Here is a 15,733-nt window from a genome sequence, read left to right as displayed (position 1 = left end):
ATGCTATTGTTTGGCTTTGAAATGAATGACTCTGATAAATGTGTGTATGCTAAAATGAAAGGTGATAATTGTATTATCTTATGCTTATATGTAAATGATATTATACTTTTTGGTTCTAACCTTTCTATTATTAATGAGACTAAGGCCCTTTTAAGTGGTAAGTTTGATATGAAGGATATGGATTGTGATGACATGATTTTAGGGCTAAAGTTGACTCGTTCAACTGATGGAATAGCAATTTCTCAGTCACTCTATGTTGAGAGAGTATTAGAGAAATATGACTATAGCCAAGTTAAATCTGTAGTCACACCCTATGATCCTTCAAAAACTCTCCACAAGAATAAGAGTGGTGTGGCAGTATCTCAATTAAAATACTCACAAATAATAGGTAGTCTAATGTATTTAGCAAATTATTCTAGACCTGATATTTCTTTTGCTATATCGAAATTGAGCAGGTTTACCAGCTGTCCGGACAGAACGCATTGGGATGCATTAGACAGAGTACTCAGATACCTAAAAGGCACTATATCCTTGGGCTTGTGGTATGGGAGATTCCCTGCAGTCCTGGAGGGATATAGTGATGCTAGTTGGATAGCTGACACTGCTAAGTGTAAAGACATTACTGGTTATGTCTTTACACTTAGAGGCGGTGCAGTTGCTTGGAGGTCTGTTAAACAGACGATTATAACCCGTTCTACATCTGAGGTAGAATTGTGTGCTTTGGATACCATAGTAACTGAAGCTGATTGACTTAAGGGTCTTCTTTCTGAAATTCCCTTGATGGTGAAGCCAATACCTTTTATTTCAGTACACTGTGATAATCAAACAACAATAGCTCAGATTAGAAGCTCCAAGTATAACCAGAAACAGAAGAGACATGTACGAATAAGATTAAAGTCTATTCGTGAGCTAGTGTCTCTTGGAGTGGTGTCATTGGACTTTGTAAGTTCAAAAGACAATATTGCTGATCCACTCACTAAAGCACTTGATTATGAGAAAATCAAGAGATCCAGTAAGGGAATGAGACTAAGGCCTGTCCTGGTTTCATCTATAACGGCAACCCAACCTATCTGATTGGAGATCCCAAGAAGTAGGTTCAATGTGGTATAAACAAGTTATAAGGGTGAAACGTAAACATCAAATTGATTGAGATGTAATCTCATAGTCTCTTCCTTGGATAGATGCTTGACTGCTAGTAAGGATGAGCTTAGAAGCTCTTAATGAGTTCAAGGTCTTAATGATAGGATGCTCGCAGTACATCCTTGGAGAACTCACCTATGTAAGTGTAACTGTGTGGTCGCAGTGTGGGGGGTCTAGGCAACTCTCCTTAACACTTATGAAACAAGATTCGATGGCATGGCCGTAATGTACTAACCCAGAAGAATTCAACCGTCGTCCGTAATGAGTTGTTACCAATTGACTTTCACATATAAAAGGTTTAAGTTCAAGACTTAGTTCACTTCAAACCTATGTGAATAAGATTGGTGTACTTAGGTGAAAATTCAAATCAGAAGGTATTTTCACTAAAAGCTCATTGCAACTAAGCTTCATGACATATTTTTGTTTTCAACCGAAATGATTTAAATTTGTGGGGGATTGTTGAATTTTGTTTTAAAAAAAATTATTTTCTTTTGAAAATTCAAATTATTTCTTTGTTTTTTTTGTAATGCATATGTGTATGCATTTAGTCTCACATTGCTAAGCAAAAAAGGTTGGAATGACCTTATATATGGAGCCATTCCATCCTTGCTTAGCAAAGTTGGGTGGACCTACACGCATGCGCGGGTCAAGCCCAAATCAAGTGGGTTCGAGCCGGAAATCTATAAACCGGGCGCGACGCATGCGATTATCGCGCGCAGGGGGGTGCAAATCTCCAGCTCGTGGGCCTCGCACTTGTAGGCGGCCTGACCTGTTTTTGCCAGTCTCTGGTATGGTTCGGTCTGAACCAAACTAGTTTGTTTGATTCTCCGGTTCTGTTCGTTTTTTGCTAGCCTTCGGACTCAGAAGGCGAAGCGACACTCCCGCGTGAGGAAAGGACGCAGGAGGCGAAACAGCGACGCGTTTGTTCGCTGGCGAAGCAGTGCTTCGAGTCTCTTCATAGTGAATAAAAGGGGAGGCGCTGTGCCTCTCTTATTCACTCAAGCTATTCCTGCTTTCTTCTCCTCTCTTCTCTGCGATCTGAGGTCTTTTTCTGGTTCCCGAGTTTTATAGTCCTGAGGCTTGGTCTGTGCGATCTGAGGTTGGGTTCGAGTGTGACGATCGTCTTGGAGTGCACCTACGATCGTCACGAGTGGTTGTCGGATTTTGGGAGGATTTTGCCGGAGAGCCTTTGCACCGTGGGGCGGCGATAAATTCTCTAAGGACAGTCGGCACGCCGACGCTTCAACTCCGGATAACTATTTTCTAACCCTGCTCTTTTATTTATGTGTTTATTGTATGCTAATTATTTTTATACAAATACATTACTATATTATTGCTTAAAATAATACAACACTTTCTTGTACCGCCTAACATGCAATTAATCTCGATCTATTGCCATTTCTTTTATGCAAAACACCTACTTGGACTTTCATTAATACACCTGCAGCCTATGTTAAACTTACCTGCACCTACACATTTAACAAAGAAGCTATCTAACTTCTATTTTAATTCTTTATTTTCTTAAAAAAAATATTTGAAAACCATATGATGTCCATCAAACTCTTGATCAAAACATGAGGCCAAGGTTACTTGCCTTTCATCTAATTTTATTTAAATCCTAGAGCTATCTAAAGAGGGAACTGAGCTGTCAAACACTGTTAGGATTTTGTTTGAATTTCTGGAATGTTTTAATTCCCTGATCTCAAATTTTTTTAATTTAAAAAAAAATTAGAAACTGCAATTCAAGTTTATAAAAATATTTTACATCACTATTTGTTGAAGTCAGTATGAATAATCCCTACCAAGCGAAATTTTATATTACCTCTCCAACACAGGAATTTTCTGAAATGAGCAACTTGACTTTTTCCATAATATGATAAATGATTCCAAAAGAATATTTTTAGAAAATAATATTAGTTTTTCTCATTTTGTATGGAAGGCGAGGGAGGAGGAGTCTGTAAGGCTGTTCCTCACCCATTTTCTATGCAGGCAAAGCAAGAGAGCTTAAGATAAAATAATAAAGAAGAAAATTAAAAATTAAATGCCTTGCCAACTTATTCACCTTCTCTCCTTGTTTCTTCACCATTAATTGATTGCCCATTGGCCTATTCCCTTCCCTTCTGCCCAGCCCTTGGATTGCACATATTCTAATCTACTCTCCCACCACTTCACCCTGCCATTTTTTTCTCGCTAGTCTCTTTCCCCTCTCTCTCCTTGGTGCCTTCTTGGACTGGAGAGAAGAATTCTGGAGCTTTGTGTTGGAAAAAAAAAAGCTCTTGTTGCTATTATCCTGTCGTGAGCGATTTTCAGGACTCTAAAGTGATGTTGCCAAACAAGATATTATAGAAGAATACCTAAATTTAGCACAAATTTTTACATAAAATTCAGTTTTTTTTTCCCTTCTACTTCTGTGAGGATTTCTATTGGAATTAGCAAGTGGAAGGGAAAAGGAAAGAGTGCGAATGGGAAAGCAAGGACCTTGCTGCCATTGTGGAGTCACAAGTGAGCTCCTTTCTCCATATTTTGACCTATTCTAGATCTCCGTTCCTCCTGTCAGATTTATTTCTTTCTTTCCTTCTTTTATTTTTAGTTTGTATTATATGTTTTTTGTTTGACAAATTGTTTGAGGATTGATGCGTAATTGCGGGTTGATGTTTGTTGCTTGTTCTTTCCGTTATTCTCTTTGATGTCTTGCTTGCTGCTAGATGACAGTATGGGAAATTGTCGAATGCATTTTGTTGTCTAAGGTTTCCCTTTTATTGGTAGCAATAAAATGGGTTATGTGTAAGAAGAAGAATAGGGAGAGAGGAAGGAATATCTCTTTTATTATGTTGGTTCTTTTCTGTCTTGTTGATTTGTTTGTGTAGTTTTCTTGGCCTGTTCTTTCCGCAGCTTGCTGGGGAGAGGTTGAATTCTTTGTGTGGTATTAAAAAAAATTGAATCTAATCAAACTTTATGCTTAGTTTCAATAGTTCTCCCCTTTTCGTTATTGAAAACCAAGCTTAGCTTGTACACTTTTAATTCATGATAATCCCACAGTTTTCTCTGGCCACTACATATCCAGACATAGAGATTCTAGAAGTGGCTGTGCATGTTATTCAGAATCTTAAGAGTGACCGACCTGCAACCAATATTGCGAATTATGCAGAGGTTTTGTGTTGTCTCCAGCCTCTCTTGGCAACCTTCAAGAAAATTAGGCATCGGCTTGATTGGAGTGGATTCCCAGATGCTTTTCTTGTCTATAATGTGGAAGCCTGCTAAAATTCTTAACATTCAACTATTAGAATTCATGCATTATCCAATTAACTGAAATCAGTTTTCTCATTCTGAAGTAATCACTCACTGCCTTTTTCTACTGCTAATGAATGTAAAACCTTCCAAGATATTATAGGTGAACTGGTGTCTTTCTGACTCACATTTTTCATCAATAGGGTTGTTCCATGTTGCATTCTCTTCCAGGAATGCCAATTTCTATTTGTTGAAGGTTATTTTCTCAGGCAATGTGTGTGTGTCATTCCATTTCACTATTGATCCTAACTTTGAATTTTTTTACCCAACGATTCCTTGCCTTAAATTTTCAAGCACCATCTTTTGATTTGGGGACCAAAATTAACTAAGACTTAGCATTTTTTGGATAATTATGCCATGCAATGCCTTTTTGTACACATAGGTAATAGGTCATGTTACAGGAATAGTTAAGTGTATCATTATTATTCAATAATTTGAAAATATTTTCATTTATCGTCTAAAGATTTTCAAAAGCTGAACAAACAAACTAGGATTATTTAGACCTTTGATTTCTAAAAGGGTACTTAGTGTTATTGATTAGGCAGAGTGGTTGTTACTTTCAAAAGGCTTATCATGCTGGTACAGTTATGATATATTCATAATCATTTGTTTTTGCAACCTTAGACAATTCGTGGCACAAAAACTTTGCTTTTAGATTGGCTGAACTTCCCAGATTTAAACTACTATTACATTTATATGTGAGATCCTCATTAAAACTTAATGTTGATAGGCACTCCACTCTGGAGGAATGGACCGCCCGAGAAACCTGTTTTATGCAATGCATGTGGTTCCAGGTGGAGAACCAAGGGTTCATTGATAAACTATATACCACTACATGCTAGGGAAGATTTTGATGCTGATGAGTTAAAAGCTCCAAAACTTGGAAGTGCAACCTTCAAACCTAAAGAACAGAAGTTGCATAAAAACAAGCAAAGCCCGTGTAAATTGGAAAGTGAATGTGAAATGCAATTTTGGGATCAGAATTTCTGTAAATTTGTGGAGGGTGATACAAGCAATCGATCAAGTTATGGATCAGCCATATCAGGTTCAGAAAGTTGTTTATACTTTGGCAATGATGATGCCATCAAGGTAACAGGTACACTATAAGCTATATTCTCAGTACCTTTCTCGTTTCACCCTCTCAGACAATAAAAAGTTTGATACTTGGATGACTGCTTACTCTCGACTTTCTACTTCATATTTTTTCATCTTTGGTGTCACAAAAGAAACAATTCCAAATAACAATTGATTTCACATTGTGGTTCCTTCTATCTTGACTCCTGAGGACATTTGAGAACAAATTATCCCAATATTTGTATTGGCTAGTAGTCTATACCTTTTTCCTCTAACCTATGATCCATATAGCAAGAACACAGATGCAATGCATCTATCAACTCATCAATGGCTTGATGTTATAGCATCTCTGTTGAATTTGGATTTGCATAGGTTTTCATGAGTTGTGATCATACTTTTACTGTTTTCCAATAGTTGATCTAAGAGACCCTCTTGGGACAAGTACATTGAAAATCAACAATGTGCTACTTTCTCATGTGAAATAGGTTCCCTAGATTATCTTATCTTCTATGTTTTTTTTTTATTAAAATTCAGAATACTTTGTCACGATATGCTTTTTTAAACTCTGCTAGCCTATCAACTGTTAATGTCTATCAGATGCTAAATTTGCAATTTTTTTTCTTGATTGGTACTCTTATGAATAAAGACTTTGATAAATCGGCAATGGAAAATAAAAACTTTTTTCAATGATATCTATTGTTTTAAAGGTTAATTAGCAATCCCCAAGAGATGATGAAATGTTAGTATTAGTATTCATCTTCCATTGCACAGTTAATGATCAATACTAATATTCTTCTGCCACTGTAAATCTAATGATTAATACTTGAACTGTTTGGTCAAAATGTACTATATGGATGATGAAATGCATCTTGTACATGATATTTGGAAAACAATGAGCTTGCAGCCAATAATAAGGGGTCACCTTCGATTTTCAGCACCCAATCTTTGAAGCTTCTTCTTTCTTAGTATTAGATTACACACTGAATCATCAATCTAATCTGTACATTGTGGTTCAATTCACTTTGAGTTGCATTGCAGGTTCAGTGCAATCAAATGTCTGTGATTCATTGGTTCCTTCCTCGGAAAGATCATTTGTTACTCACCCAAAGCTTTCTGTTGAGAAACTCACAAAAGAATTATATTCGATATGGCATGAAGAACAGGCTTCTAATCATTCCAGAACCTCAGAAGATGATCTGCTTTATAGCAGCAGTACCCCACTTGGTTCGATCGAGATTGGGTATGGAAGTGTACTCATTAAAACTACAAGTTCAAAATCAATAGAGGAAGAATCAGAAGCTAGCTCATTTCCAGCGGATAAACCATACATTACCAATGTAAGTTATTCAGGTCCAGCTTCTTCATTAAGCAAGCAAATGCTGCCTCCTGGTACTAATATAGTGAAGTATGCTCCTTCACTTTGTAGGATGCTCTGTCTAAAAAGATTGATGGGGGAAATGATAGACTAATCACTCAAAATCTTCCTGGTCTTTCCAATTTGCCATCTCTTAAAAGGAAGCATGACAAGCAAAAGCAGATCCATTCAGGTTTTGTTCTTATATGTTTCTACCAACAAGTACACCATTTCTTTTTCTGAAAGACTGGCCAAATGCTTACCCACTAATATTTAAGAATAAAGGGGTAATCTAGGGCATGTACAACTCTAAGCAGCCTAGAAAGTAGTGTCAAAGAGGTAGTGATTTAGAGCTAATGGTGGGTATACAAGGGACCAGATTTTAGTTACACCTAGGATAACATCTCAATTAACGGTGGAGCTGTGGAGCACTTTGAAATTTTGTTTGTTCCTCTCCAACCAAATCCACCAAAATCAAACCGAGAATTTCCTCTTAGAATCTGATTTTTTTTTTCTTTTTCTTCCAACCCTTGGTTTTCTTATCAGTACATCAGATCCAATGCCTATAGCCAAACCCATCTTGCAAAGTTGCAGTTGAATGGGAGATGAGTAGTTCTTACAAAATACCATAGCCGGACTATAAGCCCATTTTTGAGAATGATTCAACTAAATGTTTTACTTTTCTTCTCCTTTTTTAGAAATAAAATGGATCAAAAGAATTTTTATTCCTCCATTGGACATTAGTTTTGTAGCATCCTTCATTATTGTATTCGTTTGGAGTTTCAGAGTTTCATGTCTATGCCACTTCAAATGATAATCAACTTCAACATATTACTGTAAATTTCTCTTTATTGACATTAGTTTGATACTCGTATCAACTACTTTGCTGATGCTAGTATGTGTTGCATATTCAGTTGGAACTTGGAAATGGTTCCCTCATAAGTAGGACTAGCCATGATTTATGAATGTGTTCATACTAAGAAATATATATAAAGCTGATGCAGCAAATATGAGAATATTAATATATATCTCATATTACTGTAGGAAGCATAATCCACAAGTGTTATATAGTGAAATGACAAGAAATAGATTAACATGGTCAGCTTAATATGGGATAACATGAAGTGTGGTAGATCTCAAACAGCTGAGACATGAATGCTGTGCCACGTGTTGAAATAGAGAACACACTAACACATAGACATAGGAAAGAAATAGAGAGATAAATAAAGAGAAAACAATTGCTTGTTTCATTATTATTGATAATGATAGTAGGCTAACAAGCCAATTTATCTAGATTACCAAAATAATATATAAAAGATATTATGATAATAAGGTAATATATCATGATAAATATGGTAATAATAAATATAGAAATAACGATAAATATGATTGCGATTGCAATCCAAACATAGTGAGTAATCAATTTCTAATTAATATCCTCTGTTGTCATCACTATCTTTGTTGTCATCACCATGAGGTGGGACATGGATGCCATGCCTGACTTAATCATTTTTTACTGTGTCATGATTGTTAAACATGAGCTAAATAAACATCTTGACTCATCACTCTCAATGGTTGTGCCATGAATTTCAGATTTGAAGAGTGCTGTGAAAAGTCCTAAACGAGTGTGCCGGTCTGGGGTTATGAACCCACCTTCAAAATGCTCAACTCAGTTGGACTCCTGTCTGCTCGCCAAAGTAATTGATGGTCCAGGGCAATTTGCTCACCATGACAGGGTTTGCTTCAGTCCTAAAAGAGTTGCTTCAGCTCTTCCTGATAAAACCTCCACCTTCTCATCTCCAATACAGTTCATTGCCGACAGCTCTGAAAGTGACATGCTTCTAGATATTCCTACAGGCACATCATTTGCGGAAGCAGAACTCCTGTACCATCCATGGATGAAGAAAGCCAATCAAGATGGATCACCAACCAAAAGTGTCATTGACATATCTGACATCCCAGCTTCTAGTTTCACCAATAAATAGTCAACAAGCAATAAGACTAGTGTAGCCCGATGACTCATTTCCCCTTAAAGTACACTGAGAGCTGACAATTGCAATGGCGTGGGCTAGTTTCTTTCTTGTATAGCCTGGCAAGGTAGTTGTAATATAACTAAGAGTTAAAGAGCATTTGTATTTTGTATAAACGATGAAGGATTGGAGTTATAGAATTTGTCTGTACTCCAATAAAAGAATGTAATACTCATCAACTAGCTCTTTGTCATGCAAAGTGCAGAGTATGACTAACATATTAATGCCATTGTCGATGACATGATATTATAGAGAGAGGGATTCATAACTGTTGTATGTTCTTACTGCCATTGTGCCTTCTACTGGTGTTTGGTGGTTGTGTGGGTGATTTTAGAAGTGAAAGAAACCATCTGATTTAATTGATCTAGGTCAGAAGAATTACGGGAAACATGAAAAAAGTTTTTATAAAAGTTTGGTTAGTTTTTTAGATACGCTTGTTAGAGATTTTAGGGGTTTTATTAAAAAAATGGGATGGCAACAATGATGTAGAGATCTACGGTCGAGAAGGATGCTAAGGTAGGGTTGTTGTCCAATTCGCACCTCACTATTTGACTTGGATGGCGTGGCTCGACCTATGCACACTAGAGATGTCTGAGGACATCAGAGTTGTTCGACAAAGTCCCTTTGATCCTTAAGTCATTAGGGTGTAGGGGAAGTAAAAGCAAAGTACAAATTGTGAGGAGGAGAGATTCCAAACCTCTAGATGCTACCCATGCCTAAGTATTTATAGGTGGGAGGGAAGAGAGAAGTCTACATAGATAGTGACCACATTTTCTAGGAAAAGTGGGTTATTCTAACCATTTTAGTTGTTTGTCAAATTAATTGTCATTTAATTATGATGGTGTCAATCGCTCGGTCCTTGTTGGCTAAAGATAGTGATCGTGGAGGGATTATCAATAGGATCGTAGGTCATGTTAACTTGAGATCGTTACTAAATAGAGAGCTCGAGAGATTGAGCTGGATTGAAGAGCTATATAGACCAAGATCTATAGAGAGCTCGAGGGACCAAGCTTGATTCTTGATATAACTAGAGGCAGCTCCCACGAATTGATATAGTTGGTAACTATATGTAAAACGAGCTGAAAGGAGGCTGAACTCATGAAAAGGAAGAGCAAAGAGCATATGCTTCTCATATAACCAAATGGGTCGTTACCAAAATCAATGTCTCAAGGTGAGGAAACCCAAAAAGGATATAGGAGGAAGCTAAAGTCAAAGGTAATTTTAAAAGTAAAATCCAAGATATCATTATATACTGGCAATCAATAATGCTATTTCTTTATTTATAATAAGATGCAAGCTAGAATTAAGTGTTACAATTTTAGTGTTTATTATTATAAAATTGAAAATTAGATAGGACTATCTCACCGAAGGATAAGAAGATAATGAAAAATCTAGGTAAACAATCCAAGAAGAGTATGCATATTCCTAGAAGAAGAAATCCCAAGGTGGAAATGAAAAACCTATGATTCAATAGAAATATTATGCTTGTTGGATGATCATCCTAAGTCCACTATTTAGCTTTCCACTAGATTGGACTGAATTCTAATAGATTTAAACCAGACTATGATCATCATAATGATCAAATCTCACCTAACTTAAAGACTACCCTCTCCCAAGAGTAAAAGTTGTTGGGACACGACGGTTGACTAGAAAGAGGGTTGAATAGCCCTACGAAAATAAAAAGAACAACCCTTCTCGAACTTTCAAATAAACACTTGCATAAATAAATTAACTAAACAGAAAGTAAAAGAATAGGCAAAGGGTTTTTACTTAGTTACAACCGGGGAGGTTGTTAATTCAAGGAATGTGTCGCACTAGTATCTCCTCCAGGCGGAGAAGCCTCTTACAACAGTGAATGCTTAAAAAACAGAAGCTAAACTAACAAGGGAGCGCACAAGTGTTGGAATACAAAATTCTTGAGTTGATTGAAAGCTTCTGGACCAAGGCTGTATTTATAGCCTTGGTCGGGGCGCCTGGAAGAGGTACAGGCGCCTGAGAGGGGATAAACTTTTATCCCCTTCGTAACGGATCGCGTTTGACGCGATCCTGGTCAAAATCCAACTCTGGGTGCTCGGAATGGCTCCGGGCGCCCGGACTAGTCCGAGCGCCCGAAATGGTTCCGGGTGCCTAGATCACTAAAGTCAACTTTGTTGACTTTTTGGTTCGGGCCCTCTGCTCCGGTGCTGCTTGCCTCGGTCCGGGTCTTCCGCTCCAGCTCTGCTCGCTTGGGTGATTTCATCCAACCGAAATAAGGCTCACCCGAATCCAATTTCGGCCTTCTCGAGAAACCTTCCGCTCCGGCTTCTTGTCCCTCGGAAATGCCACGCACCTCCTCGTCCGCCCGCGTACTCTTCCGCAACGCCTCATACCTCAGACGCACCGATCTCGTCGGTTCCCTCTCGTGCCGTCCTTCTCGCTAGCTGCGTCTCTTGCTCGATTCCCTCTGCTCCTAAGCTCCTACACACTTAGACACAAGGTTAAAACACGACAGGACTTAACTTAACTTGTTGATCACATCAAAACAACCTTGAGGTTCCAACAATCTCCCCTTTTTTTATGTGAGCAACCCAAGTTAAGCTTGGGTAAATCGACATAAAAATGAAATAACTAATATTACAATAAAGTGCAAAAAGATAGAAAAAATAAAAAATTAGTCTACCTCCCCCTAGACTTATACTTTTCTTTCTCCCCCTTGATCACATAAAAAATGAGGTTTCAAGAAAAATCTAAGGGTTAAAACTTAGAAAGTTTTGAAAATTATTTCAAAGATTTTCAGAAAACATTTCTAAGTGAAAAAATCTTAAAGAAAAATTTCTAAGTTTAAAAAAAAAATCTAAGTTAGACAATTTTGCATGAAAAATATTTTGAAAAAATTTCTAAGTTTTCAAAGTTATTTTGAGAATTTTCCAAGCAAAAAACTTAAGCAAAAATATTTTTGAGAAAATTTCTAAGTAAAAACTTAAGCAAGAAAACTTTTTAAAAAATATTTCAAAGACTTTTAAAAGTATTATTTAATTTTAACTTTAACGCTTTATCAAAAAGTTAATTAAACATTTTATTTCAATATTTTGGCTTCCAGGCAGTGGCGAGGCACTAGACCTTCTTGGTTATTGGAGCAACAACCACTTTCTTAGACAAAGCCTCATAAAGAAATTATTTATTTAATTTTCTCGCTGAAAGCGCTAATTTTAATTAATAGTTTAAATTAAACAAGACTTTAGAACCCAATATAGGTTCAACCTACTGGATTAACTAGAAATTTCTTAGGGACATACATTTTTGAAAATTTTCTGATTTTTCCCTGGTGATATCTAAAATTTTAGGTTATTTACTTGTATTTTCAAAATTTTATTTTCTAATTTTACTTTATCTAATTCTTCTAATGGGCAAGATTTAGCTAAAATTACTTTTAAGTTTTTATTTTATTTTTCTAATTTACAGCAATCTATTGTTAACAATTTAATGAACTTAAATAATTTATCGGGAGGAAGAGATCATACCTGACTTACCTTGTCGATCTCGTTATCCGAGTCTCCCCCTGAACTGCTGCTTTCTTCCGACGTAGCTCCCCCTTCATCGATGCTCTCGATGCTCATTTCGGAAGAGCTTGAATCGTAGTCGTCATCTTGATGACTTGCCATTAATGCAAGTCTAGAGAAGGCCTCGACTTCTGATTCAGATGACGTATCGTCCCACGTCGCCTTTAAGACCTTGTGCTTTTGGACAGACTTCTTACCTTTGTCTTTGTCCTTGTTTTTGAGCTTGGGGCAGTTGTCCTTGACGTGCCCTTCTTCGTTGCAGTGGTAGCAGCGGATCGTCCTTTTCTTTCTACCCTGCGAATGGTTAGTATTTCTAGACTTACATAGTTTCTTAAAACGTCTTACCATCATAACCATTTCCTCGTCGTCGAGAGAAGACTCTGAGTTAGGTTCGTCTCTCGATGCTTTGAGGGTAACGTTGTGCTTGGACTTCTTTGTACCTGCACATCTTGATTTATGCACTTCAAATGTCGAGAATAATTCTTCCAAAGTAAAATTTTCTAAGTCTTTAGAAATGTAAAAGACATCTACTAGTAATGCCCATTTCGTATTTCTAGGAAAAGAATTTAGTGCGTACCTTAGCGAATCTCGGTTACTTACATTTTCTCCGAAATTTGAAAGTTCGATGATAAGCTCTTTAACTCTCAAGTGCGGATGCGCAGTTGTTTCGTCTTCTCCAAGTCGCAGGTTGGTGAGCTGGTGCGAAGTAGATCCCGTCTTACGAGCTTGTCTTCGGACGTCCCTTCATGTAGCTCAAGGAACTTCTCCCAAAGTTCCTTCGTGGAGTCGTAGTTGCCGATTCGGTTGACTTCTTGTGGCGAAAGAACGCTCAGCAGATGGTACTCTACTTTACCGTTTGCCACGTAGTCGGCCTGCTCCTTTTTTGTCCACTGATATTTCTCTTTACTTTCTGGTGCTGTAAAATTAAATTTCATAATTAACAATAACTCAAAATCCATTTTAAAAAAAATACCTGCATTCGCTTTTTCCAGATAGCGAATTCCCCTTCGAACTTCGACGGGTATATGCTTGGTCCGACCATCATCTTTGCTTCGATTGGCGATTAGTCCTCCTGAAGCGTCCTGGCTCTGATACCACTTGTTGGGACGTGACGGCTGGTTAGAAGCGGTTGAATAGCCTTGCAAAAATAAAAAAAACAACCCTTCTCGAACTTTCAAATAAACACTTGCATAAATAAATTAACTAAACAGAAAGTAAAAGAAGAGGCAAAGGGTTTTTACTTGGTTACAACCGAGGAGGTTGTTAATCTAAGGAAAGTGTCGCAATAGTATCTCCTTCAGGTGGAGAAGCCTCTTATAGTAGTGAAAGCGCAAAAAACAGAAGCTAAACTAACAAGAAAGCGCACAAGTGTTAGAATATAGAATTCTTGAGTTGATTGAAAGCTTCTGGACCAAGGTTGTATTTATAGCCTTGGTCGGGGTGCCTAGAAGGAGTCTAGGCGCCTGGGAGGGGATACACTTTTATCCCCTTCGCAACGGATCACGTTTGACGCGATCCTAGTCAAAATCCAACTCCGGGCGCCCAGATTACTAAAGTCAACTTTATTGACTTTTGGTTCGGGCCCTCTGCTCTAGTGCTGCTCGCATCGGTCCGGATCTTCCGCTCCGGCTCCGCTCGCTTGGGTGATTTCAGCCAACTAAAATAAGGCTTATCTGAACCAAATTTCGGCCTTCTCGAGCAACCTTCAGCTCCGGCTTCTCGTCCCTCGGAAATGTCGTGCGCCTCCTTCTCGTCCGCCCACGTACTCTTCCGCAGCGCCTCGTACCTCCGACGCACCGAGCCTGTCGGCTCCCTCCCGTGCCGTCCCTCTCACTAGCTGTGTCTTTTGCTTGACTCCCTGTGCTCCTAAGCTCCTGCACACTTAGACACAAGGTTAAAATACGACAGGACCTAACTTAACTTGTTGATCACATCAAAACAACCTTGGGGTTCCAACAAAAGTCTCTTAACTCTCACTTCTCTCAGAGCTTACCTTTTGTATCTTGACTTCACCACCACAGTTGTCTCTTGTTTGGTTACTCATCACTTGAATGGGCCTATCCCTTATCTTGCTCGATGTGTCATCTTTCATGCTTCATCTACGTAGTTCACCACCTCCAACTATTGTCAATGTTGCACCTCAATGATCCTTTTCCTATAATTCTCAAATGTTCCATACCATCATTCTCCAATCTCTAGTTGACCTCGAGCCACTAAGTTATGTAGGATCAAGAGAAGCACTAGCAACGGTGACAGTTTAGGGGGTGGGGGAGGGGGTGAATAGTATTAGTTTTTGAGGGATGTCCTAAGATAATCGTCTTACGATTTTTACTAAATATAGATTCACTATTTGAGTACATATTATATGTTTGATTATCTTAAACTCATTTACTGAATGTTCGCAATACAATTCATAGCATAAGAGAAATTGTGATTGGATTACAACTAGTGATTATCTCTACATGTGTAATTATGAACGCATTAGAATTTTCCTAGTCGTCAAATTGATGCATTCAGACATCATCAATTCTGTAAGATTAGCATGGGTTATACTCCTTGGTTCGCCAAGCAACTATTTTCTCACTCGCTGGAGGCATTGGGATATCAAGAATTATTCTATAATAAATTAAGAAATATTAATTATTTATTTCCTAGATTGTTAAGAAATTAATTTGGAAATTTATTTCTAAAATAATTAAAGATTCTTGATTGATAGAATTATTATAGATGAAATATGTTAATTAAATTTAGAAATTGATTTCCTAATTTGATTAGATAAATCTTGATTTATTAAAATCAGATTTATAACATATTTTTATTTTCAAAATAGAATTATAACATATGTAAATTTATGTCATGTTCATACCACATTGTATGCCATGTAGATGCATTAATTATGACATGATTAGATTTTTCCATGCGTGTGATGAGATTAGATCTTATCATATGTGTGATGTGTTATGCTATGTCATGCATGCGATGTGTTATGCCATCATTTATGTCATGTGTGCGATGTGGCATATCATCATTTATGCCATGTATGTAATGTCATGTAGATAGAATATTTACATGATGTAGATAAGACCAAATCTCTTACATAATATTAAAACCTACACCTTCCGTTAATATGGTAAGAGCCAGAGTTTAAGTTCTTATTTGAGTTATTGGCTAAAGTCAAGCTTAAACTTGAAATTAAATATGTTTAAACCATAGAGATGCAATCTCATTATTAAGGAGTCAGTTTTAAACTTGAAGCATTGATTTGTTGTGTCAAAGCCATGATCAATATGGATAGAGGTGAAGTTGGG

General features: G+C 37.4%; 1 protein-coding gene across 1 annotated transcript; it reads left to right on the top strand.

Annotated features, from left to right (window-relative positions):
• Window positions 1-3,247: 3,247 nt before the first annotated feature.
• Window positions 3,248-9,130, top strand: LOC121985193 (GATA transcription factor 26-like). Its single transcript, XM_042538494.1, has 5 exons — window positions 3,248-3,642; window positions 5,159-5,524; window positions 6,541-6,839; window positions 6,929-7,049; window positions 8,450-9,130. The coding sequence occupies exons 1-5, from the start codon at window positions 3,603-3,605 to the stop codon at window positions 8,839-8,841; spliced, it is 1,218 nt and encodes a 405-aa protein (XP_042394428.1). The 5' UTR covers window positions 3,248-3,602; the 3' UTR covers window positions 8,842-9,130.
• The last annotated feature ends 6,603 nt before the right edge of the window (window positions 9,131-15,733 follow it).

Source organism: Zingiber officinale, chromosome 1B (genome assembly GCF_018446385.1).
Source record: "Zingiber officinale cultivar Zhangliang chromosome 1B, Zo_v1.1, whole genome shotgun sequence".
Taxonomy (NCBI): domain Eukaryota; kingdom Viridiplantae; phylum Streptophyta; class Magnoliopsida; order Zingiberales; family Zingiberaceae; genus Zingiber; species Zingiber officinale.
Note: the sequence above shows the minus strand (reverse complement) of the source record. Positions and strands in the feature narration are given on the sequence as shown.

Bases quoted from the DNA above. Each gene is read 5' to 3' on its own strand.
- LOC121985193 (XM_042538494.1), top strand. From the start codon at position 3,603: ATGGGAAAGCAAGGACCTTGCTGCCATTGTGGAGTCACAA. The intron at 5,525-6,540 runs GTACACTATAAG...GTTGCATTGCAG, and splicing joins TGATGCCATCAAGGTAACAG to GTTCAGTGCAATCAAATGTC. The intron at 6,840-6,928 runs GTAAGTTATTCA...TTCACTTTGTAG, and splicing joins ATAAACCATACATTACCAAT to GATGCTCTGTCTAAAAAGAT.